The following is a 23544-nucleotide window of genomic DNA, read 5'->3' on the forward strand; positions in this document are numbered from 1 at the left end:
TACTGACAGATACTTCCCTCCCCTTGTCCCGGAAACAGCTTCAGCAGCAATTGCTTCTAATTTTTTTTTAAAATAAAATTACATGCTGCCAGTTAAACACCCAGTTTGGTGTAAAGGAACCTTTTTTCTTTGAGTGACATTTTCTTTCTAGGTGATACAGAGGGAAGATTCAGTTTAGAGTAACAAAAAATTTCCTCACAGCAAGGCCTTGTTGGGTCTTTCAAAATGATTCTTTTCTAATAAGTCATTTAAATAGGATATGCCTGGCTTTTATTTTTTATTCTTTCTTTGACCAGGGTCCACGGCTTGGAGACTTATTTTTATGTACGGTTTTCCCCCCATGTTTTAAAAAGAGTGGCATTAATTTCATTGATTGTGAATAACCAAGCTGTCACTGCCAAACAATCAGAACCCCTTGAGAGTGTGAATATATGTGATTAGATTGGCTAATTGAGCTGGAAGGCAGTTTCTGACTTCCAAAGCCAAAGATTTGAATGGAATGCTTCAGGCCTCAGGATGAGATCATTGTTAAGCATGGGCTTGGTTTTATTTCTGAAGAGCTGTCCTGTACCAGGGAAGGAGAGCCAAGTCCATGCACATCACCCGGAGCTCGATGTCCCCAGCGCACAATGCAGTGTCCAGCAGCCCACTTCACCTGCATGGGTGCTGGATTCCAGAGCTGAATCCTGAAGCAGGTCCGAAATCTGGTCCTTGTAGTCTTTCTTGGTACTACCCCAAACTGGGCACCAGTGTCAGAATTTGTCACTTAGCTTTATCTGAAGAACCCTGCTGTTTCCACTTCAAAACACAGTGGGAGGCCCTGTGGGTGTAGCTCAATGATAGAGAGTGTGCTTAGTATGTGCAAAGCCCCTGGCTTAATCACAGCATCAACATACGTAATTAAATAAATAAATGAGTGAATGCCACAGTGGATTTTAAAATAGTGAGGATTGGTTGAGCAGGAACTTGAAACACAGCTGTGTAACAAACTACATATTGTTGACACCTTGGAAACCCAAGTTCCGCGTGAATTATAGGGTTAAACATAGAAGAATGTTTACACGTGGATGAAACCTCTCCCTGGCGTACTAGCCAAACCCTCAGCCAAAGGTGGTTGTTGTGGTCTCTTTATTTTTCAATTTTTTGCCAAGCTTCGTATTCAGTCAGATCCCTAGTTCTTTTTTCATTTTTCACTTTGAGACAAAGTCTCACTACTAAGTTGCTAAATTGCCATGGCTGTGTTTGAACCTGTGACCTTCCTGCTTCAGCCTTCCAGAGTGCTGGGATCACAGACATGCACCATCATGCCCAGGTGTTTTCTCTATTTAAATATAGTTAATATCTTCTTATGTCTTCAAACTGGCTCTCCAAATTTAGCCCACATGGTCCATTTTTATACCAGTTTTGTGAACATGTTTTGAGTTCCTGCTTGTAATTCCTGTTCTTCCTTTCTGTTGTAACCGGTTGCCTATGAGCCTGTCTGCAAACATGCACTCCTGTCTGCACAGAGCTCTGCAGTGTTTGTGGTGCAGGCTTCTTGCTCTGGCTGCTCCTTGTGTTGCAGGGTTGCGGCACCAAGCTGCAACACAGGAGTTCAAGGACCACCAGCTCCCAGTTGCTTGTTCCTCTGAGAGGCACAGGTTCCTCTCATCTCTCTTTTGTCTGCACATCGAATGGCTTACAGACCTTCTTGCCTTTTTAACGTTTTAGTCAATAGGCCTAATGTTTTAGAACTGGTTTTGGTTTACAGAACAATTAAACAGAAAGTACAGAGAATTCCATATTGCCCTCAACCCCCTCTCCCTAGTTTCCCCTGTTATTAATCTTTCATTAGTGTGGGAAATTAGCTATTACACGTACTTGAGATCATTGCCTATTGGCTCCAGGCATTTTGGTGTTGAGTCTTTGGAATTTTCTACTCAGACAATAGTCTCATCTGTGAGTGAAGACAAATTTATTTCTTCCTTTCTGTTTGTATGTCTTCCATTCTTTTTTTCACTTACTGCGTTATCTAGTAATACCACTCAGATATTAAATAAAACTGTTGAGAAAGAACATCGTAACCTCAATTCCAATCTTGGGAATTTCTCCCCAATAAGTATCATGTTAAGCTGTTAGGTTTTGTAGATGTTCTCTACCAAGTTGAAGAAAAGTCCCTTTCTTCTTCATTTTCTTAGAGTATTGGTGTAAATGGGTGTTGGATTCTTTAAAATACTTGTTCAGTATCTACCAATATTCTGCCTTGAAGCTGTTGATACAATGGATGACAGCATCTGGTTTTCAAATGTGGAACAATCCTGGCATATTTGTAGTGAATCCTACTTCAGCATGGTGTGCAATTCTTTTCATACACAATTTTATTTTACTAGACAATATTTTGTGGAGAATTTTTGCATCTGTGTTCAGAAGAACATTTGGTGTCTAATTTTCCTATCTTGTAATGTCTTTGGTTTGAATTTAAGGGTGATTATGACATCATAGAATGAATTAGGAAGTGTTTTTGTCTCTGGAACAGATTAGGAAGGATTGCAATGATTTTGTTTGTTATGTGTTTGGTAGGATTCATCAGTGAAGCCGTCAGATCCTAACACATGTTTAAGGAGGTTATCAATCACTGATTCAGTCCCTTAACAGATGTAGAAAGGGATCAAAAGATCTCTTTCTCCTTGTCTGAGATCTGGTAGCTTGTTTCTTCTGAGGACTCATCCACTTCATCTGTCACCAATACTGTGAACATAAGCGTTGTCCATGATACCTCTTTATTATGTTCAAGGGGTCTGTAATATTGATTCCTCTTTCACATTTGATGCTAATAATTTGTCTTTTCTCTTTTTTCTCCTTCCTTAGCCTGCTTAGACAACTGTCATTTTCACTCATCTTTTCGAAGAATCAACTTCATAGTCCATTTATTTTTGAATTTTATTTTTTGACTTTCAATTCCATAGATTTCTATTTTTATTACTTCTTTTGTTCAGCTTACTTCGAATTTAATTTATTCTATTTTCCCTAGTTTCCTAAGGTGGAAGCTTAGAGATTTTTAAATTTTACACCTCTCAATCATTGTTCAAATACCTTAATGCATAGTTGTTTTGCTTTTACTATTCTTTAGCAGAGCCTCTAACTTCTTTGGGGATTAGGAATGGCTCAACCTACTCAGGAATCTTTGTTTAGATGTTCATAGAACTGAATATGAGTTGGCTTGATAGATCCTCTCAGTCACTCCAGAATCTCTGGCTCAGAATTATTTTTCATTCCATTAAAACAAAGTTATGAGCAAGTCCTACAGATGCAACCTTCAACACATATCCATCACATCAAACCTCTCTACTGTAATAATCTCCTAATTGGCTCTATTGCTTACCCCCCCCAACCCCTTGCCTAATCTCAACACAATAGCCAGAATGTTAAGAGTCCAGAGTGATTCTTGGAAAACTAGTCTGATCCTGTATCCCTTAATCTTCTAGTTGTTCCCATCTAATTTAGAACAAAATGTAAGAATCCTCGCTATGGTCCTCAAGGCTCCACGATACTCTGTCTCTCTATGTTGTCTACTATTCTAACACTAACTCCAGACACAGAAATCTCTGTGTATTAGTCAGTGCAGGCTTGCATGACAAATAACCACAGACTGGGTGGCTTTCGCATCAGAAATTTATTTCCTCAGTTTTAAAGGATAAAAGCCCAAGATAAAGGCACCACCTGGGCTTCTTTCTTCTGACTCTCTCTCCTTGGCTTGTAAGTGGCTGACCTCTTAGAGCTGCTCACATACTCAGCCCCTGCATGCACAGCCCGGTATCTCATCTAATAAGGACATCAGTCATACTGGATAAGCCTCATCATAGCATATTTGCTGCTTTAAAGGTCTTTTCTTCAAATACTATTGCACGGTGAAATGAGGAGGACTGTGACTTTAACATATGAGCTTAGAGGAGTGATATGTCATCAGATGAAGTAATAGATTAATAAAGTACACCTCTGAGACTGTGTACCTGGATCATAAAGGCATGACCTTCAATACTAGATATAGTTCCCCACCCCTTTCTCTCTGGCACGCTTTCCTGACTTGATGGACAAAACATCTTTGTTCCACTACACCCTTGTGCTTGGTGCTTCTGTCTGGCAGCCAGCTGACAATGGACTGAATCTCCTGAAACTGTGAACCAAAATAAACCTCTCCTCCTTTGATTTGTATGTGTGGCACATAGTTTACCTTTGACAAATGCCTGGCTAACAAAGGGGGTCACAACTCAGTCCATAGCGTTCTTGTTGACCTTGAACAGAGCGAGTGCACTGTGGGCTTGGGGCATTTCATTTGCCTATTGTTCTGTGAATCTGTTTCTCGGAACTGCTCTGAGGAACTCTCCCTCACAGCAGCCTTTCTCTGTCATCGAATATACTGCAGAAATTCTATCCTTTTGCTCTGAACCTTATGTTCTTTGATTCTTCTCCAAGTTTATATTTTTTTCACATGCTGTATGTTTACTTGTGCATTTCCTGGTCTCTGTCACCAGCCTGGAAGTGCATGAGGGCATGAAGCATCTATTTTGTGGAAGGGCCTGAATTCAGTTAGCAGCGGAACCCTGCCAGGGGGTTCTGGTGTTCTGTCTTCTGGCAGGACTCATCGTAAAAAAGCAAGCCCCAGGAGTGGTTTTCTATCTGGAACACACTGGAAGTTTTCTGGCTTCAGTTGCCTCTCTGGCCTTTGTCATCCTGGAATGGAAACCCCATTAACAGCTTTATTGTTGTGCCCCCAAAACGGCCTTGCCCCAGAAATGCTGATGCTTATAGTTGGGTGAATCACTGCTGACTTTTATTTTTGAGTTGCATTCATGTGACCAGAGCTGAGCCAATATTAGCAACCTATCTACCAAATCAGAAGGCTTTCTCTATTGGTTTTATAAAATTTTAGGTGGTAATGTTCCCGAATGTACCACTGTATTCATTAAAAATAGCTTCTGCCTCAGGAACTGTGATATACCTAGTGCACCCAAGAGTGTTTGACATTATCAGGTAATTTTATTTTTATATTGACCTTGAATCTATCCCAGGGATGGTAAAACTCAAGATTTGAAAAAAATCATAAATGGTACACAATATCTTTTTCTTGCATTTGATAAAATAACTGGAACAATTTTTATAACAGATGTATCAGCTCTAACAACTAATTTCACTTTGGCTAGTTGATTAAATGCTATGGTAGAGCTTTCATTCTTTTACTGGAAGGCTTTTAGAATCTAAAATTTGCCTTGAGTCTCACATGAGACTTTGGACTTGGACTTTTGAGCAGGGTTGAACTGTTGACACTTTAGAGAAAGTGGTTGTAGGCATGCTAGTTACATCATAGTCTGAGGAATTATGACACTGTTACTGTCCTTATTTGGAGATTCAGCATGGCTTACAGAGATATGTTTGGATGTCACATTGGCAAGGGATAGAATGTTTTGGTTATTCTTATTCAACATTTTTTTTGTACCAGGGATCGAACCCATGACCTCATGCTTGCCAGGCAGGCACTAATGCCACTGAGCTAAATTCTGGGCCCTGTTTTGGTTAATTTTGATAATCAACTCTAATGACTTGAGAAATTCCCAGGAGATTAGTAAAGCACACTTCTGGGTATGTCTGCACGGGCTATGGGGGTATGACTTGGCCTCTCTGGTACTGTTCCCCTGCTCATATGTAATCAGAGCAGCTTTGCTTCCCGACATATTTCCACTTAAATCTTTCTGCCTTGGGACCAGCCAACCATGGACTGAAACCTCTAAAACCATGAGCCAAATAGACCATTTCTTCCTATAAACTGTATATGTCAAATATTTTACCTCAGCAACCAAAAGCTAATCAATGTAAATATGTAGCCAATTCTATGGCTGTTTTACTGATTTCTGTGGTATAAATATTCCTGCCATGGTTGATTTCTAGCTATCAAGTTTCTGGTTTATAAAACTTGGTGAAAAGTAAATATTTGATGGTTAGTCTGTTCCAGCATGGCACTTACTCATTTTGCTCCAGAGTTGTCCCTGCCACATGCATGTCTTGATTGCTCATCTTAGCAATGGAGGGACTCCAGAGAGTGAGTGGGGTTAATTTCTGTGGCCTGGTGTGTCTCCCAATGAGGCGGGCATTCAATTCATATTGCCAGCTGATCCTAGAGTGAGGTAAGCAACTTTGTCTCCTGCTGATCCCTCTCAGGGCCATGTCAGAGTGGTTGACGCACTTGTTAGAAGTGTCTCTGGGCAGAAAGAGGTTTCACAGGGTCTAAGGGCATCTGATTCTGGCAGAAAGTTATGCTATATTGGGAGGGGACTAGTACAACTGTCAAGCTTCTATAAACTCAAAAGCCTCTTAATTCCTCAGTGTGTAGGAACTCTTCCCCAAGAGTTGACAGCTAAATGCTCATGCTCTTCACCACCCCAACCTATAGCTATGCATACCTGGATCCAGGGGAAGGAATTGTGGGTTTCCTCAGGATTAGGAAGTGGCTACCATGAGGTTATAGCTTGGCACAAGGCCCGTAGTGAGGAGGCTTATATGAAGAGCTCCTTGCATATCATTCACTTCCCCCTCACATATGAGGACAGTGTCAAGGACACACAGATTTGCCTTACCCACTCTCAGTCCAGATGAGCCAATGCAATAATTTTACAGGAAACTCTCCCCGTGTTGCTTTGAGGAATGTGAAGTGACACATTTAGTAGGGGAGGGCTTATCAATATATTTGAAGTGGCAAGCATGCTGAGATCTTTCAGCTTAACCTTGCCATGTCTAGAAATGTTCTTTGTAAATCAGCATAAAAATTGCAGTGTAAGGATGTTGAGCATTAGACTCTGCTAGGATGCAAATGTGAGGAGCTAGGGGCAGAGGAACAGGTTCCCAGGGGAAGGGGCTGAGCTGGGCACCTGTGTGTGGAGAAATACAGCCAGCCAGCTGGGCCTTTTCCTTTTGGCAGAGTTAAGCATGTTGGAGTTGTATCTTTTTTTTTTCTTTTAAGAGAGTATTCTGACATGAAAACTAAATATTAATTCTTTTTATATTCAAATATGTGAGATAATTGCTCTCTGTAATATTTCAGTTCTTGTGTTGTGTAGTGTGTGGGTTGAGGGGAAGCCAAGAACAGTCAGACTCTCTGTAGTACCAACATTGTGTTATGGTCAAAGAAGGGGATACGTTCACCCCAGAGAGCTGTTCTGAGCTGTCAAGGTTGCTTCCTAGAAAAAGTATACTCTCCATTGCTTTGGCCTGCAGCATCTGTATCCATTTCTTCAGAGATCTTTGCTCATTAGCAAGCAATTGAGAAGGGATGCTTCTGTTCATCTTGCTGTGAAGAAATTAGTGAGTCTCTAACTTTCCAAAATACCTAAAATACCTTAGAGCATCCTACCTGAGAGGTGGGTTGGTTACCAGGCAGGGAAGATGAGCTAGGAGTTCAGTGCTTGCTTTTTCGAGCTAGAGGAGGGGATTTAGGTGCAGAAGTGCTAACTGGTATCCACGAAAAGGAAGGAAATCCTATTGGCCACTGTCACCTAGGAAATCACAAGAGTTTTGCTCTTCACATGCCCTTGGGGGTGCCCCACTCTGAAAGCCCCTTTACAGATGGTTTCATGCCCAGCCTTAGCCCCTGGTTTACCAGGAACTCCTTTAAGGATGGACAGAGGATGAAACAGAGGCCACATGCAGGTAGTACAGTAGGGGCCATTCCTTTACTGTGGGAGTTATATGTTGTCCCATATATTTTCCTGATGCTTCACATCCCCAGCATTTACTGGAAACATTTATAGTTAATACTTGCCAAGTGTTTTCTATAAACACACAACGTAGGACATTTATCACACATTCCAATATTCTGTAAATATTTATTTCTTCAGAATACAAAAGAAAATTGAGCACACAGTTTTCCTAAATGGTCCTTTGCAGGCTGGACTTTAGTCCAATGAGAATCTGCTTCCAAAACTACCATGTGGCAGTACCCTGGGGACCCACTGCATGTGCTGTTGATACCAATGGGTTGCACATGTGTTTTTCCTCATGCACTGCTCAGGAACCTGTGGGCCCAGAGCCAGCTGCATGCTGAAGAGTGGGGTTCGAAGTTCTAGGAGCCCAGCCTGTGCTCTGTGATAGTCAACAGGTAAGGTTTATTGGAGACCAGCAGCAGCAGAGGACAGGGAGATAGAATGTATCATAATGTGACTAAGATGTATCTACACTTAGAGGAATAGTACCAGGCAGTGTGGTGTTAAATAAACCCAGGCAAGATAAGGTCGCCATGAGATGTAGAAATGCTGACTCTGGGGCTTGGCCAGCCCACACTTTGTCTTCCACTGTTCATTCACTCACTCAATAACTATATTACTAAAAAGTACATACTGGACTCACCACTCTGCTGTAGACTGGGAGATTGGCAGGTGTGGAAGCCCCAGTTCCCAGTGTCCAGAGTTGATCCTATCAAGAAAGGAAAGATGTACAGACTTCACCATGATGTGGGGGAAGAAAATGAGAGCCACTAGAAGAGAGTCTCAGATACAGGAGGGTAGAGTTATCAAGGAAGGGATTGCAAAGAAAATAGAGGCCAGTTCCAGGGGGTGATATGAGAGAGGAGTATCCCTGACTCAGTTTCCATGGGGGAGGGACTCACACCTCTGTAAAAGGGCTCTCTCCACAGCCAGGTTCTGTTCTTTAGCACAGGTAGCTAAAGATTTATACAGATCCTTATTCAGAATGAGACACAGTGAGATGAATTCCACTTAAAAAGCTAGATTCTATGGGGGAAGAAGATATCCTTTCACATGCTTTCACTAAGTAAAACAACTCTTGGTCTAATACCTTAATTGGGTTTTAGTCAATAATTTTCCTATTGTGGCTAACTTAGTGAGTGCATAACCAGAAAATCATTGTTCTCCATAGGGATTATGTCTCTGAGATGGCTAAGATGTGATTTACCCAGAAGATGATGATGTGGAACATTTATGTCTCCTCACCTTTCCAGCCCAAGCCTATTTCCCCAGATCACAGTGAATCTCTAAGTCTATGATCTGAGGAGAAAGTGACCTAAGAACTGACCCATGGGAAGCCACTTTGCCACTAGCTTTACTGGAAGGGGTGTGTTCAGTGAAGCCAGCTACATCCAAATTGGTTTCAGACAATATTTGTGGAAAGTAACCTGGCTTTAAGACTTCTGTAACTGTTAACACAGTGATAATTTCTCAGTAGGAAACCAGGCTTGAGAAGTGTCAAACTTAATTTTTCATCCAGCAGTGACTACCAGACAACAGCAAACACATCTTGGTGTCTTTGCATGTCAGTGAAGGAGAGAGGAGGCATTTGCATCCAGTCACATGACAGTGAGCAAGTAGCAATTCTGAGCTGTGACCATGAGTTTTATTGCTAATATTACCCAAGATGCAAGGGGCTCCTTTTCCTCCACTAGACATCTGTTTCCCAGTTGTAATTAATCTTTCTTGTGTTCCGTCGCTCACTCTGGTTTGGAATGTTAAAAAGATGCCTTGGGAAAGAAAGGCTGGTGTCTCTGTGTTCTCTAAGACTCAATTCAGCCGTCGTCTTCTCCACAAAGCTCAGCTGGCCTCCTCATTCTCCTTCTTACTTGAGGCACTTTCACAGGGGAAGTGATGCTCCCTTGTGAACAAATGGGGTGGACATTACACAGCACGTCAGAGAGGTCTCTAGGAAGTGAGCCCTACCTGCCCTTGTAGCTTCCAAGAAAGCGGTAAACTATTCACAATCCATGCATTTTCTTAGCATCTAGCAGTTTGCTCTGCAATCATCAGTGCTTAAAAGTCTTTGTCAAATGAATGAGTTGAGCACAGTGGTGCACTGTAGGGGTAAGTGGAGACCTGCTGCTTGATTCACCAGATGGATTTGGGGAGGCAGTGCACTGTGTCTTGGGATGTGGACGTGGCATGTGCAGCTTCAGCACTGTCAAGCAATTTGTTAGAAATGTGGGACCTCAGCTCCCCTCTCCCTGCTGCAGAGCCAGAATCTACATCTTAAGATGCCTACTTTATGAGTGAATACTTTAAAAGTTGATGGGCCTTGGATAGTAAATAGGGATAAAATAAAGATCTAGGCTTTCAGAGCAAAGGAGAGATTGCATATGTGGTTTGCATTTCATTATGCACAGGGCATGAAAAGGGTTTTACCTTCAATCTCGTCTCATGGCCTGGGCTTCTTATAGCTGTCATCCTGGGCCATTTCTGAGCCACAGTGACCCTCTCTGTTCAATTCTAAATAGCAGACAAGTGACTGAAGCCCTAAAGTTTGGTTTACTGTGAAATGTAACCAGCTTCAGTGGCTTGTGAGGACCACATAAGCTGCGTACTTGCAAGTTTAATCACATGGATTAAGTTATTTTAAAAATTTGAAGTAAGATTTATACATCACAAAATTAACCGGAAGTGAAACTATTATTCAGTAGCACTAATGATTCATCTTGTTCTTATCTACTTCCAAAACATTCTTTAGAGTTCCTGAAGAAAACCCCGTATTCACCAAGCAGTTGTACCTGCTTCCACATTCTCACCAGCTCCTGGCAGTCACCAGTCTGCACTGTCTCTCTGGGACCTTAAATTCATTAATGTTATTTTCATTAGTCACAGAAAAAAGAACCGATTTATTGCCTTTTGTGTGTACTCTCATGTGCTTTGCAGGTCTTTAAAAGGAAACCAAGCAGGGAACTTGAAGGATAGATGTGGAATATTTCATTCATTCATTCATTCATTCATTCATTCATTCATTTGCGGTGCTGAGGATGGGACTCGGGACCTTGCACATGTTAGGCAGGTACTCTGAGTGAGCCACATCCCCAGCCCGTCATGGAATACCTTTAAATTAGTAAAGCATGGTCTCCAATTATCAGTATCTGTGTTACCTAGGACACTGTTAGAAATGTAGATGCTTACGTCTATACCAGCAGGACTAAACCACTACACGAGGGATGAGATCCAGACGTTTCTGTTTTAATAAGCTTCCATAAAATTCTAATGCAAGCTCCAGTTAGAGAGCCACTTCTTTAAATAAACAGACCTGCAATGATGCCTACAGGTGCTGCTGTACCTGCATCCACACTTGGGCCAGGGACACATGTGCTGGCCAAAGAATAGAGATAATCATTCAGCTTCTTTGGAAAAGGAGTCTGCTGAGAATGGCCCTGCTACCTTCTGTCCTTGGAATCATCAGCAGAGCTAGTTCCTTGGTCTCCCTTGATGAAGCTGGGGTCATAGCCATGCACAAACACAAGTCATCTCTGCAGGTCTTTAATCCCTTTCTCTCTTTGGGCTGCCCAAGTTGTGTTCAAAGGGGGGATTTGTCTGCCTGTCACGACTGTGAGTGCTGGGTGTGTTTCACACGTCCACCTTTTGTTGCACTATATCAAAGTGCAGGGAGCGTTTCTTTGTGGTTGATTAATGTTTAGTTTGAAGTCTAATATGAACCTCTAGGCTTTAATTACTATACCATTACTGAGTCAATTCCTTGCCATTTTATATTTATGGCCTTTATTATGCCTCTATGTGCAATTGCCTAATTTTATTCTAAAAGCATTTCACCTCATTAGCTGGGTTTTATTCCATTCCTCTCATTTGTCCAGACTGTTATTTATCTCAGTACCCTGTGTGCATTTTCTACTTTTTTTTTTCTACCAATCCCATAGAAATTCCTTTTCTCCTTTTCCTAGAGTACATTGTTCTCTTTGGCTCTTAGAAACAGCTCCTAAACAGCAAACTCTGCACAGGGATTTTTTGCTCTGGTGGTCACTTACACTCAACACCTTTAACTTGTTTTTGACCTTCTGAAGGTCTCTCTCAGCTGCTTAGCAGCGCAGGTCCTGTCCAAAGACTTCAGTGCCAATTCTTTGGCCTTGAACATACGATGAAGAGCTGCTGCTTAGTTTTTAGCTATCAGGGAAGGCTCAGGGGAGGTTGAAGGATACTGCAGTTCCTCATCATCTTAAAAGAATGCTGCTAAAAATAACTTTTCAAGTAGGATTTAGATTTTTTTTCTAACATCCCATTCTTTAAACTCTTACTGTATTTAAGAAATATTTAGAGCCTGATGTACTGACTTGCTTATTTTCTTGAGTTTAACCCTGGAAAGAAAACCTAGAAAAGCTGCCCAGCCATCTGTATTTAATAAGCTCGTCAAGAGATTCTGGTGCACACAAAAGTTTGAGCACCACTGTTCTGAAGAGATGATAAAAGAACTTCAGGAAACTCATCTAAGTCAAAAGTAATACTGATTCCACCTGAGACTTAACTTTGCCAATTAATAATCTGTACAACAGTTGTGTTTTTTTCTATTGAGTATGTTTTCTAGCAGCTTTGCTCTAGAGTTATAAGACTATTTCAGAAATGCAAATGATAACACCCTAGAAGAAGAGTTCATGTAATTATTATAGCAGCCCTATTGGCAATCGTCTCCATCAACCAGTCTTTTGCAAACACCGTAGATCCTCTCTTCTATTGTTACCATCTCAACAACAACATCCCTAACGCTTCTTTTTCTTAGAATTATTTACTTGGAGATCCCAGTTCCCTTCCATGCAAATCTGCTACCCATGGTTCAAATTTGCTTTCCTGCTTGGCATACTTCATATAATTTTAATGTTGTTTCTTTGCTCATTTAAAATAATCACATTAGACTTGGCAAGTTTGTTTAATTCCATAGACTCACTTAAAATTGACCATTACCCTGAGACACCCAGGTGTTTTTCCCAGCGTTCGAGGCTTTCTGGGGACCAGTCATCATCTACCTGCCTTGGTGCCCTAGGGAATGGGACATGGGATATGGCTCCCTCATGTCTTGCTGAGATGCTGAGCTGCCCAAGTTGGGTATGAACTTGTCATCCTCCTGGCTCAGTCTTCCAGAGAGCTGAAATCACAGAGATACACCACCATGCTTGGCTTGGATTTCACTTTGACTTCAGAGGAGTCCAGGTCTGAGGATACAACCTAATGGCTGAAGCTTTAATCTCTGTGTCTTCTGATTCTGTACTAACGTAGAATGACTCTTTGGTCATAATGTTGGATTAGTGCTTGGTCAGGAGACAGTTTCTTAGGCTGATGAAGTTGAAAAGAGATCTGAAGACAGCTGTCCCGCACTGCTGGGCTTTATTGCCAGAAGAGTCATACCCTGAAGTGGCTTGCTTTCTAGGTCACTGCTCCGTCTCTGAGCTCCATATCTGAGCTCCCTCCACTCCGCATGCCTGTGAGAGGTTTCTGATGATCAAGTGCATGGGACTTCCCATGTGAATTTTCAGTGAGTAGGCGAAGACATTACTTTATGTCTCTGTTTCTCACATAAATGCCCCTGAGGCCTCTGGCTCTCTTTCTTATGTCCTCAGGGTCCCATCTTCAGAAAACTGGAGTCATCATGATTACAGTCATCATGATTTTCCACTGGTTGCTGGTAAAAGTGTAGAATGAAGTGTTAACCACACAGGAATGAGAAAATGGGAAGAGGGAGGCCTATAAAGAGATCATATGCACGGACTCTGTGTAGTCCATGTATAGGCCTTCAGTAGGTGGCTGGATGGATGTGGCTGCTCTAGCAAGTGGGGCTTACATGGCATCCACAAGTCTCACAGAGCTGTGATGTGGACCCCTCCACATTGACTGTACTTCATGTTAGAACTGGGCATTGCTGACAGTTGTTTTTGGGGAGGAGATGGTGTCACCTCTCACACTGCCTGCAGTGACCTGGCCTGGGAAGGGAGTGCTCTGCCTCTCAGACCCTAGGTGAGAGTGGAAGCTTTCATGAAGATGGTGCTAAAGAGAAGAGATGCTCCCATGGATGACAGAAACAGATAAAGCTATCAAGGTTTGCTCTAGGGTTGGCTACTGGGGCCACAGAAGAGATTGGACTGGCCTGCAGTGGAGAGATCTTTAAAATCTAGTGGAAGAAGGCAGCTCAGGGAGAGCTGCTTCATATAAAATATGATTTCAAAAATACACTGAGTGTTTAAAGAAATTGATTGCAGTGAAACACACATTGTCATTAATCCCCTTAAAATACTCCTTCTCACTTCTGACGCATTTATTGCATCATTCTTGCCACTTTTTGAAGCGGTTCTGGAACATTCTTTCATGCTATGCTGTCGTGGCTGCCTCAATATCCTGAATCCATTCAAAGCATTTACCTTCTGTGGTCATTTTGATTTTGGAAAAGTGCCAGGATGCAAACACTGTCTGGTTAATGAAGTGGATAAGGTCACTGTTTTTATGAGCCTGTCTTTCGGTTGGATGGCCCTTGGTAGCAACATTGGGTGTATTTTTAAAATCACAACCCAAGGAAACACTCATGAAAGAGGACTTGCAGAACTGCTTCAGAAAGTGGCAGTAACAATGTGGTAAGTGTAACTTGTAGTCAGGGGTTATGAGGAGAAAAATTAGAATCAGAACATGGAATTTATAATATTATTTTATGACAGTCACCCAGAGTTAACACAAGAAAGTGCAGGAAATCTATCTACAACACTAAAGACATAGAATGTTTAGCCAAGGGACTGAATCCCACAGCAATGTCCCACATGAGTCCAGATGAAAAACTAGATCCCCTGACAGTGCCTCCCACAAGTTCAACTGGAGGGCTAGAGCCAACAAGAAGGACTCACACCAGTCTCTTTTATGGATCCGTGCTCGGAAGGCCCAAAGGTCAGTGATGGAAGCCAAAAGCCAAAAGTCTATGCCAGCAGGAGCTGTGCTAATAGGCTGAAGATTTTACACTGGAGCCGAGAAGTCACACTCAAAACAAAGACCAGCGCTGTCCTGAAAAGCACCACAGCCACCCTCAGTGACATGGAGGCCCCGAGCTCTACCAATGATAAGCACAGTCCAGTGCATGCCAGGAAGCCACCGTGATGAGTTTGTCCTGGAGATTAAACAGCACACGTCTTCCCCTCTGGAGCCAGGAAGTGATGCTCGATGTAAGGACTGGAGCTCCTCCAGGAGAACCAATGGCTCAAAAAGCAACACTTAGTGAAAGCCACAAGGCCTCTATGCTCCACACCTCCCTTCCCCTTCTCCACATTTCTATTTATGCTGGCAGCTTTCCTCAGGTAGAACATCTACGCTCAGCACCATGGTGATTTAATTCCGTTGATATTAAGGTGACCACCAGTTTTTAATCTATAACGGTGTATTAAGCCAGGGGGGAGATCTTGAAGGGGATTAATGACAATGTGTCTTTTACTGTAAAATTTTTTTAAAATACCCACAGTACGCTTTGATCTTCCTTCCCTTCTATATATTAGCCATGTGAGGCTGAGAGAAACTACAAGGGCCGCATTAGTCCTTGCAGCCCTAGAAGGGATAGATGCTTAAGGGCAGTCTTGTGCTTAGCACCTGATACCAAACAAACCTGGTCAGCACCAGCTAGAAAATGAGATGCATCAGCATTCTGAGGGGAGCTAGGGTTTTTGGAAATAAAGCCTGTGGGATCATCCAACAGTAGCTTTGGAACCCATTTGAGGAACTGTCACTGATCTTAAAGGTTAAACAAGATGCAAGAGAACCTTATAGTTGTGATGAGAGAGGTCTGGAGATACAGACCCACGTCAGTGTGGTGGGGGAAACTGAGACAAGTTCCCCTTAGCTGCCTTAGCCATGAAGTCCCTGAATTTTATTCCAGTGTGTATGGGAAGCCAATTTGTGAACTTCGAAGGGACAGGAAGAGATTTGGTAGGGAAAAGTCGATAGAGAATATGTAAATGCACTCTGTAAACTATAAAGCATCTCATAAAATAGACATTGCTGTACAGATATCCAGAATTTTCATTTCGATAGAGCATGCAAGTCGTGAAACTTATTTTGCTGTCGGATGTATTAAAATGAGTGGTAATGGCAAATTTAAGGCCTTTCCTCCTTGCAAATTCTCTTAAAACTGAAGCAGAAGGGGACAATAGAGATAAGAAGTATATTCTGGTATTTCCAAATGGAGGTTTTCAGTAGACCTGGCTAAAACCAGAATGCTGACATTGTCTATAGATACACAATTATGTTAACAAAAAAAGCCTGTAGTCCATTTTAAAAATGATCTTTCACTAGAGTAATATCTAATTTGTAATTTCCATAATCGTAGTCTTTTGTAAAATATGCCTGTAAGAAAGTTCACCTTAAAATTAGATAACTTTAATATCTGTGTCTACCTTGACTGAAGAAATCAGCCAGGAAGGAGGGTTTATTTTTCTTTGGGTAGGTAAATAAGAGGAGATGGATGGTACATTAAAAAAAATAAAGCAAATGGCTTCTACAAGTGGATTTACATATTGATTACTTAAATTACTACTTAATTTAGTGCTTGCTAATAAACTGTGGCTTGGAAATGCTTTGTGAACATTTATTGGCTGCAGTAATTCTACCTACAGTGTATGCAGATCCCATCCTCATTAAATATTGATGTGCTCATGAAATGTTAATAGAATGTTAATGTGAAATACAACAGAATGTGCTCGCTGGGAGCTGGAGCCCAGGGCTGGCTGAAAACTACCTGTCTGCTATCTTTTCTTTATGTGCTGTCTTCTTGCTGTTTTTCCCAGTTTCTTTCCCCATCATCAAGAGATTCACATTTGCTCCTTTGTTCTGGCTGTCTCAGATACAAAATTTTTAAAAAGAGAAACAAAACGCACTGATGGATAGGAATTTTGTTATTCTCTATTCCTGCTCCGTAACAAGAGTTCCTCCCTAGGGACAGAAAAGAGGGAATGAGGACTTTAGGGCCCTGGCCATGCTCGATCACATGATAACATATCTGTCAAGTCAGTTTGTAAATCATGCCAAGCAGAGATTTAATTGTCACTTTCAGTTAGCTTTCCCCCAGAAGAACCAAACAACCCATAAAGCCCATTACCTGAGATTTTAAGGAAACATTTTTGTCCAAAATCCCAAGGACATTAAAGGCAATGTTCATGATGACATTCAATGTCTAATTCTTTATGGGAGCTTATGTTGTAAATGTTGAAAAATCCTACAAAATGGGAGAATTCACCAACTCCTGAGATTCTCCCAAGGCCAAGTGGTCTGCCCCATGCATGGGGCTGAGCATGCAGGTGAAGGTGGCTGGGTAACCAGGACGGTTAGGAGGAGCATCCCCAAGTGGAAATGCGTGATGTGGTGATGACATTTTTGCCGACAGAGGCCTGAAGGGAAACAAGACATCATGAGCCAGGAGTACACAATAATATTTCCTCTGGTGCCTTTCTCATCTCTAGGATTCAATTTGGTGCCTCCACCCAGATGGTCTTATTCAATCCTTGTCACTTCCTGATAGCTCCATCTCTCAACACCATGGTGACAGGAATTTTCTAACGTCTCATACTTCACAGTAGAGATTAAATTTCCACACATGAAACCTTGGTGTGGGGCGGGGACGCTCAATCCATAGCCAAACCGTGGCAAACCACAACAGGATCACTGTATAGTGTCACTGCAGATACTATTGGGAAGCAAGTGTTCAGAAATGGAGACTCTGCTGAGGGGCAGTGTGTTTCCTGGAAAAAAATTGTAGATGTAGCTTCTGGCAGGAATAAACTGTTTCTTTTGTGAAGTCAGCAGCCTCCCCAGGGACTGTTCAATCCAGTTTTGTTGTCTGCTGTCGTGCAGAATGATTCCCTTAGTTTTAAGAGGAGGGAGCAGCTCAAACTAGCCAAAGGAAAGAGAATTTCTCAGATGCAACAAAGCATTTTCAGAGGAAGGAGAGAACTGACAAAGCACGAGGATGGAGAAGGAGCTGTGCTGCAGGTACAAATGGAACCAAGACCCAACTCCTCCTGGGACCCTCAAAGCCTCTTGTCTCTGATTCTTTGTGTGTTGGCTTCATTTGCATATTTTATAGGCCAAACTGCAGATTACTCCTCTGCTTATAACCCACAAGTAGGTCAGCATAGTTGGGCAACTTTTCCTCTTTAGGAGGTGATGTCTTAGGGGAGGATTCTCATTGGTCCAGGTTGTGTCAGGGGAAGACTCTGATTAGTTCAGGTTGTCTCAGTGAAGAACTCTGATTGGTTTAGTATGGGTCACATGTCTCCCAGTTGTAGTTCAGCCAGCTGATGCCAGAGGTGAAATCTTGCAAAAACATGGAAACTTCTGTAGGAAATATACAATTGAAATGTGGGAGATGAAGTCACAGAGTTCCTATCTAAGGAAAAATAGAGCTGAGAGAACATGAGAATAGTTTTGTTACTAAAGTAAAATGTCTTTAGTAAACCTTTTGAAACATCCTCTGCAGATACTTCAGTATAAATTGAAACCAACAAGCAAAGTACCCTCTTGCACCTCAGAGGGAGTTGGAGGAGATTTGGAAAACATGAGAATGCAGGGTCCCGTCCACTCTGTGTACAATTTTATCTTGGGCCCAAGAATCTTAATTTGGGGATGAGAGAAGGTCTCCGAATTTATCTACTAGGCTGCAGCTTTTTAATATTTTTTTAATATTCCCAGCCACTGAATTCCTTCTCTGACCTCTTCCCTTGTCCTCGGCAGATTGTGCTTGAGAACAGTAGCCGAGAAGACAAGCATGAATGTCCCTTTGGCCGCAGCAGCATAGAGCTGACCAAGATGCTGTGTGAGATCCTGAAAGTGGGCGAGCTGCGTAAGTACATTGTCCCCATGTGGGTGTGAAGCTTGGCCATCTCTGGGCTTCAGAGATGAGCCCCAGGCTTGCACAAGGATTTCACCCAGACATCACCATGGAGGTATCACAGCTGAGTTTCAAATACTATGAAAAGGAGCCTTGCTGCCAGTTAGGAAAACAATTTGTGGATTTCTTTTTTTGAAATTCCAGTTCATAAGCTGCTAGTAGATCATGTTCTTTCTTTCAAAGTGATTTTTCTCTATGAAGAAAAATCGAATACTTTAATGAAATTCGCTTGCTCCGAGTGTTTCTACTGTGTGGAATACTTTCTCTAAGGGAGAAGAAATTTGGTAGCTCAAAATGAAAAATATGATCCGTGATATGCTTATGACTCCTTTTCTCATTTATATTGTAAAATTTATGAAGGGACATAGAGGAAAAGAGGAGATGATCATTTTCTTCCCTTTGGCTCATTGGCGTGAAGGTGAGCATGATTTAACCTCTTCCTGCTGTCATTGCCAGCCCTGAATCTCCTGCAGGTAGCTGATTTCTCCTCCATCCCGTGTCTAGTGAGTTGACACGCATGTAAATCTCTCTTCATAGGCTTCATATCCTGAGCACCAGAGAGGACTCTTTATATCAGGAACACATTGTGGTGTTTGGTGTTATTGTGAAAGCATAAATATACAGCCACCTGCCTGCAAGCTAAAAAGAATGGGCTGGAATGATTAATGGAAGGAATCTGATGATTAAATTGGAAAAAGGGGTTATGTTTTATTAACATGTGGAACCGAGTGTGGGTGCTGCTGAGATAAAATAGAAAATTTAGTACTGAGTGAAGAATGCACTAAGAATTGGAGCCTATTTGAGCAAGGAGGGGACTGTTTCAGCCTCCACTGCAGACAAGTTGGGGAGAGAAGCTGATGTGATATGGAAATGCCATGAAAGCTCATGGCTTCTGACCCCCACCAGGGAATATTTGTGTAGGGATGGTGGCAGCCAAGCCTGGAGGGTTCTGTGTTCATCAGATCTCAGGTACTGCTCCCCGAATGTGAAGACTTTGGTTTATTCGGACCTTTGCCATGAGTTCTCCATCTCACTCCCTAATTAAAGCTAAGTTGGTAAGATTTCAGGCTGCATTATGGCTTGCTTGGTACCCAGTTCAAATCTTTAATCAAACAAACAAATGTAATCTTTAAATCAAACAGATCCTACTGAAGTTCCCCATCTGATGACTATGACTGTTTATGTTTATCTCAGTTTCTTGGGAGGAATTGTTGAAAGCCGCTTGCTGAAAAGCATTTCAAGGCCTTGAGAACTTTTTAGACACTGAAGAACAGTCATGTATTCTTGGATGGATATTTCTGGGCCTGGGTCATTGTCCCGTCCTTTGCCATCCTCTCCAGCAGCATTTTGACTGTTTACTCACATTTTAAGGGCAGCAGGAGGGATGTCCTGTGTGCTGTCACATCCATACCCAGCTTTCTTCTCTCCTCCATTGCCCAGTGAAAATGTGCCTGTCACATGCACAGTAACCCAGCAAAGTGATCATGGTGTTGGACAGGGAGAATGTCAGCAGGAAGGGCAGCTGGTTCTGTCTCTGCCTCTTAGGATGGCTATGTCCCTGGATATATTACCAATTTCACCCTGCTTCTGCAAGTCCCCATTTTCCTGCTGTAGAACATCCAGAAATGGATGGTTAGTTTTAAGGTATTGAGTAGTAGCTTTCATTTTCTAGCTGGACCTTAAGAGATAGCAGTAAGAAGAACCCCAGGGGGCTAGAAAATATTTAGCCTGGAATTGGGAATGGGACTGGCTTGGAAAACACATCCATAATATGGGCAGGAAGGATCTGTGCAGACTTCTTTTGTGAGGCCTGATGGTTGGGGAGGGCCCATCTGAGGTGGCTGGACTCTGAGCGCTCATCTTCTTCAGGTGAGTGCGAGCTCTGTGCTTGGAGCTGGCTGGTGCAGCTAGAGGACCACCTGATCCCTGCCACTTTTCCAGCCATTTGAGGACTTGGTAGTCACTTAGGAAAGCAGACTGGAACCCCATGCCTGTGGGCAGTGGTAATGGGCTGGAGATGAAGGCAAATACATCACCGGTCCTTGGAGGTGAGTCAGATGCTCCTCCTGCACTGTGGACAATTCCTTGTCCCATCTTCTGATGGAGAGAAGGCCCTGGGAGTCTGCCTCAGCTCCCACAGCCTGTGCACAAGTGGTCTCAGCAGGGAAGTTGGACTTGATCACCTGGGATGTGACACAGTCAAGGCAGCTCCCCTTCACCTGCAGCAGCAAGCACATTTCTCCACTTGTCCCAAGAGATCTACTGAGGACTTAAGATATGCCAAGGACCGTGATGGACCCTTGAACTAGATTGGCTCCTAGTTTCCCAGGAACTTCTAAATGCTTCTCAGACATCAGAGCATGGAAGAATGAGCCCAGAACTGATACTTGGTACCATCAGTTGGAATTTCTTCTAATGTTAGTAATTTCCCATTATATGTGTTAAAGCATAATTTCCTCAATGTTTTAATGACTTTAAATTTACTTTTCCAGTTTGACCCATTGCTGTAAAGGCCATTCTGGACATTTTTCAAAGATTACAGAAAACTATCACGTTTCTGGGCCCTACATTCTGAAATGAGCTGTTTTCCACTCATGAAATATTAAAGGATTGCTCCATTCTGATTGAATGCTAGACATCAAATGATAAAATGCCCCATAGTAAGAGGGAAATTGCTTTTTTAATGGATTGCTTTTCACCCACCGCCATATTAAATAAGTTACTAATATGAAAAACAAATCGGAATCCACCCTTATGGTAAAAGAAATATCTGTTTTTCTTCCCAGGAAAATTAGTTTCACACCCAAATCAATCTTCTTTTGGTTTATATGCATCTGGTTTCTGCATTTGTAAGTTTATGGTTCTGAGCACTTCTCAGATGTGTGTTAATAATTTACCTTAAAAATCATGGTCATTTTAGCTCTATAAACAGATGCTGAGACCAAAGAAGTACTCAATTAAAAATCTAATTGATTTGGTTGGGGATAAAAAAGGATGTTTATGAAACTAGAAACCATTTCCTACAAATGGTTTCTGTATTTCAATTTTAGGTCTCTTGAGGAAGCCTAATTCTGAAATACCAATTATATTTTGGTGTCAAAAGCAAACATATTAATGTTCGATTAAGTTGCTGGTACTAAATAATTATATGCTTTTCTTAGATTATTTTTTTAAAAGCATTCTTTCCTGCTTCTCATTTATTGACTTTGCAAGAAGCCAATTTTGTTCCTAATAGTGTAGTCCCAAATAATGTCTATTTGTATTCTCAAAGCTCTTCATCAAGGGTATTTAATTGTGGTCTGTACACCTCCCCACCAGGAGGCCACCAAGGTCAATAGAATCACTGTTGATTCATGAAGGAAGGATTTGAACTGGGCTTGTGTATTTCATGAGGTCACTGGACTCACTGAACTGGTGTTGAGGATGTTAAGGGAAGAACAGCATGGAAAGCGGTAGGAAAGCAGTGTGGTGACATTCTTGCAATTTGAATGGCCTTCTTTGAGTGACAGCTCAGCTGCTTCGTGCATGCTTTGATCGTGTGTTTCCTCTATCCTGATCATCCTGCTACTTATCACTAAAATAAGGTAATACCTGTATATGATGTCTCAAATAAGATAGTACATGTTGTCTTAGTTGGAAGAGGTGGTGTTCATTCATTTGTTTTGTTTTTCAAAAGACACAATCTCATTATCCAAGAGCCAATGAGTGTTGGTTCAGAGAGGTAGAGAGGAGAAGGCTCCCATTTAAGTGGTGGCAGAAACGGACCTGGTACAATGTCCCTTATTTTATCACTCTACTTATTGGCTAAAATTTCATTTAGCTATCCTTCTGTATGCATGGATCAAATTCAGTCAATAACTATGGATCAAAATATTTGAAAAACTGTATTTTTACTGATGGTATATAAAATATTTGTTGTCATTCTCTAAATAATGCAGTATAATAGCAATTTGCATGGTCCCGCCATTGTAGTAGATATTATAAGTAAAGACACTTAAAAGTATAAACAGCTATATGATTATATGCAAACTGTGTCATTTTTATAAGGGATTTGAGCATCTGAGGGTTTTGATATCCCCTAGCGATTCTGAAACCTATCTCCCAGATACCAAGGAACAACTGTATTCCTTTTAACCTGCTTTCTCTTTGAGATTTTCTTAAGAGTAAACCATGTTTCCCTCGGTTGCAGTTTTAAAAATCACAGAGAGGACTTCTAGGTTGGGTGTGGTCACATGTTCTCAGAGCCAGGGTTGTATAATTGGCAGCTCTAGTTACAAGAATGGGACTGAAGAGGAAAAGCAGGTCTTCCCAAGGGGAGATGGATTTGCCAGGATGGCATTGGTGAGGGTGGAGGAAGGCAGGGTGGTCTCCTTATAGATGCACAAAGCATAGGGTAGATGAAACCAGGGAGCTCATTACATATAAGAAGTCCTAAAGAAGGTGCCAGCTCCTGCATGGGGCAAAAAAACATGGTAGATATTATTACAGCATTTGTCCCAGGAGAAGTAATAAGAAGTAATAAATTATTGACAGGAAACTTGATTTTTTTAATCAGATAGGTTAATTACTTATTATCTGACTGTGTAGGACTGTACTCAGTTGCATTCTAGTGTTAGGTAGAGTTCTATCTCTGGAGTCCATCTATTTCACTCTCTCTCGCTCTGACACTCTTTCTTGGTCTCATTTAGTAAACGCAGGGCAGCTTCTCTATGAGTCTGCTCTTACTGATCACAGATGACATGACTTTAAGCGCATCCTCTAGCTTTAAGCGGTTTGCATAGGTAACTGAATAATCCTTCGAGTACATAGATGATTATAAAAACCCTTTTAGTATTTGTAACTTTACACTGAAGTTATACTAATGTCTCTAGGAGGCAATGTTTGTTTTGTTTTCTTCCTGGG

The 23544-nt window shown here is 41.8% G+C and overlaps 1 protein-coding gene across 7 annotated transcripts in view; it reads left to right on the forward strand.

Annotated features, from left to right (window-relative positions):
• The window catches only part of Elmo1 (engulfment and cell motility 1), a 531134-nt gene that overhangs the window by 276029 nt on the left and 231561 nt on the right, over positions 1-23544 (forward strand). For all 7 annotated transcript variants that reach the window (XM_063233959.1, XM_063233960.1, XM_063233957.1 and 4 more), the window contains one exon: positions 18486-18594. In XM_063233959.1, coding sequence (XP_063090029.1) covers positions 18486-18594 — 109 coding nt within the window. The remainder of the gene's footprint in view (positions 1-18485; positions 18595-23544) is intronic.

This window comes from Cavia porcellus, unplaced genomic scaffold (genome assembly GCF_034190915.1).
Source record: "Cavia porcellus strain 051 isolate PalLab524CR breed Dunkin Hartley unplaced genomic scaffold, mCavPor4.1 scaffold_23, whole genome shotgun sequence".
Classification (NCBI taxonomy): domain Eukaryota; kingdom Metazoa; phylum Chordata; class Mammalia; order Rodentia; family Caviidae; genus Cavia; species Cavia porcellus.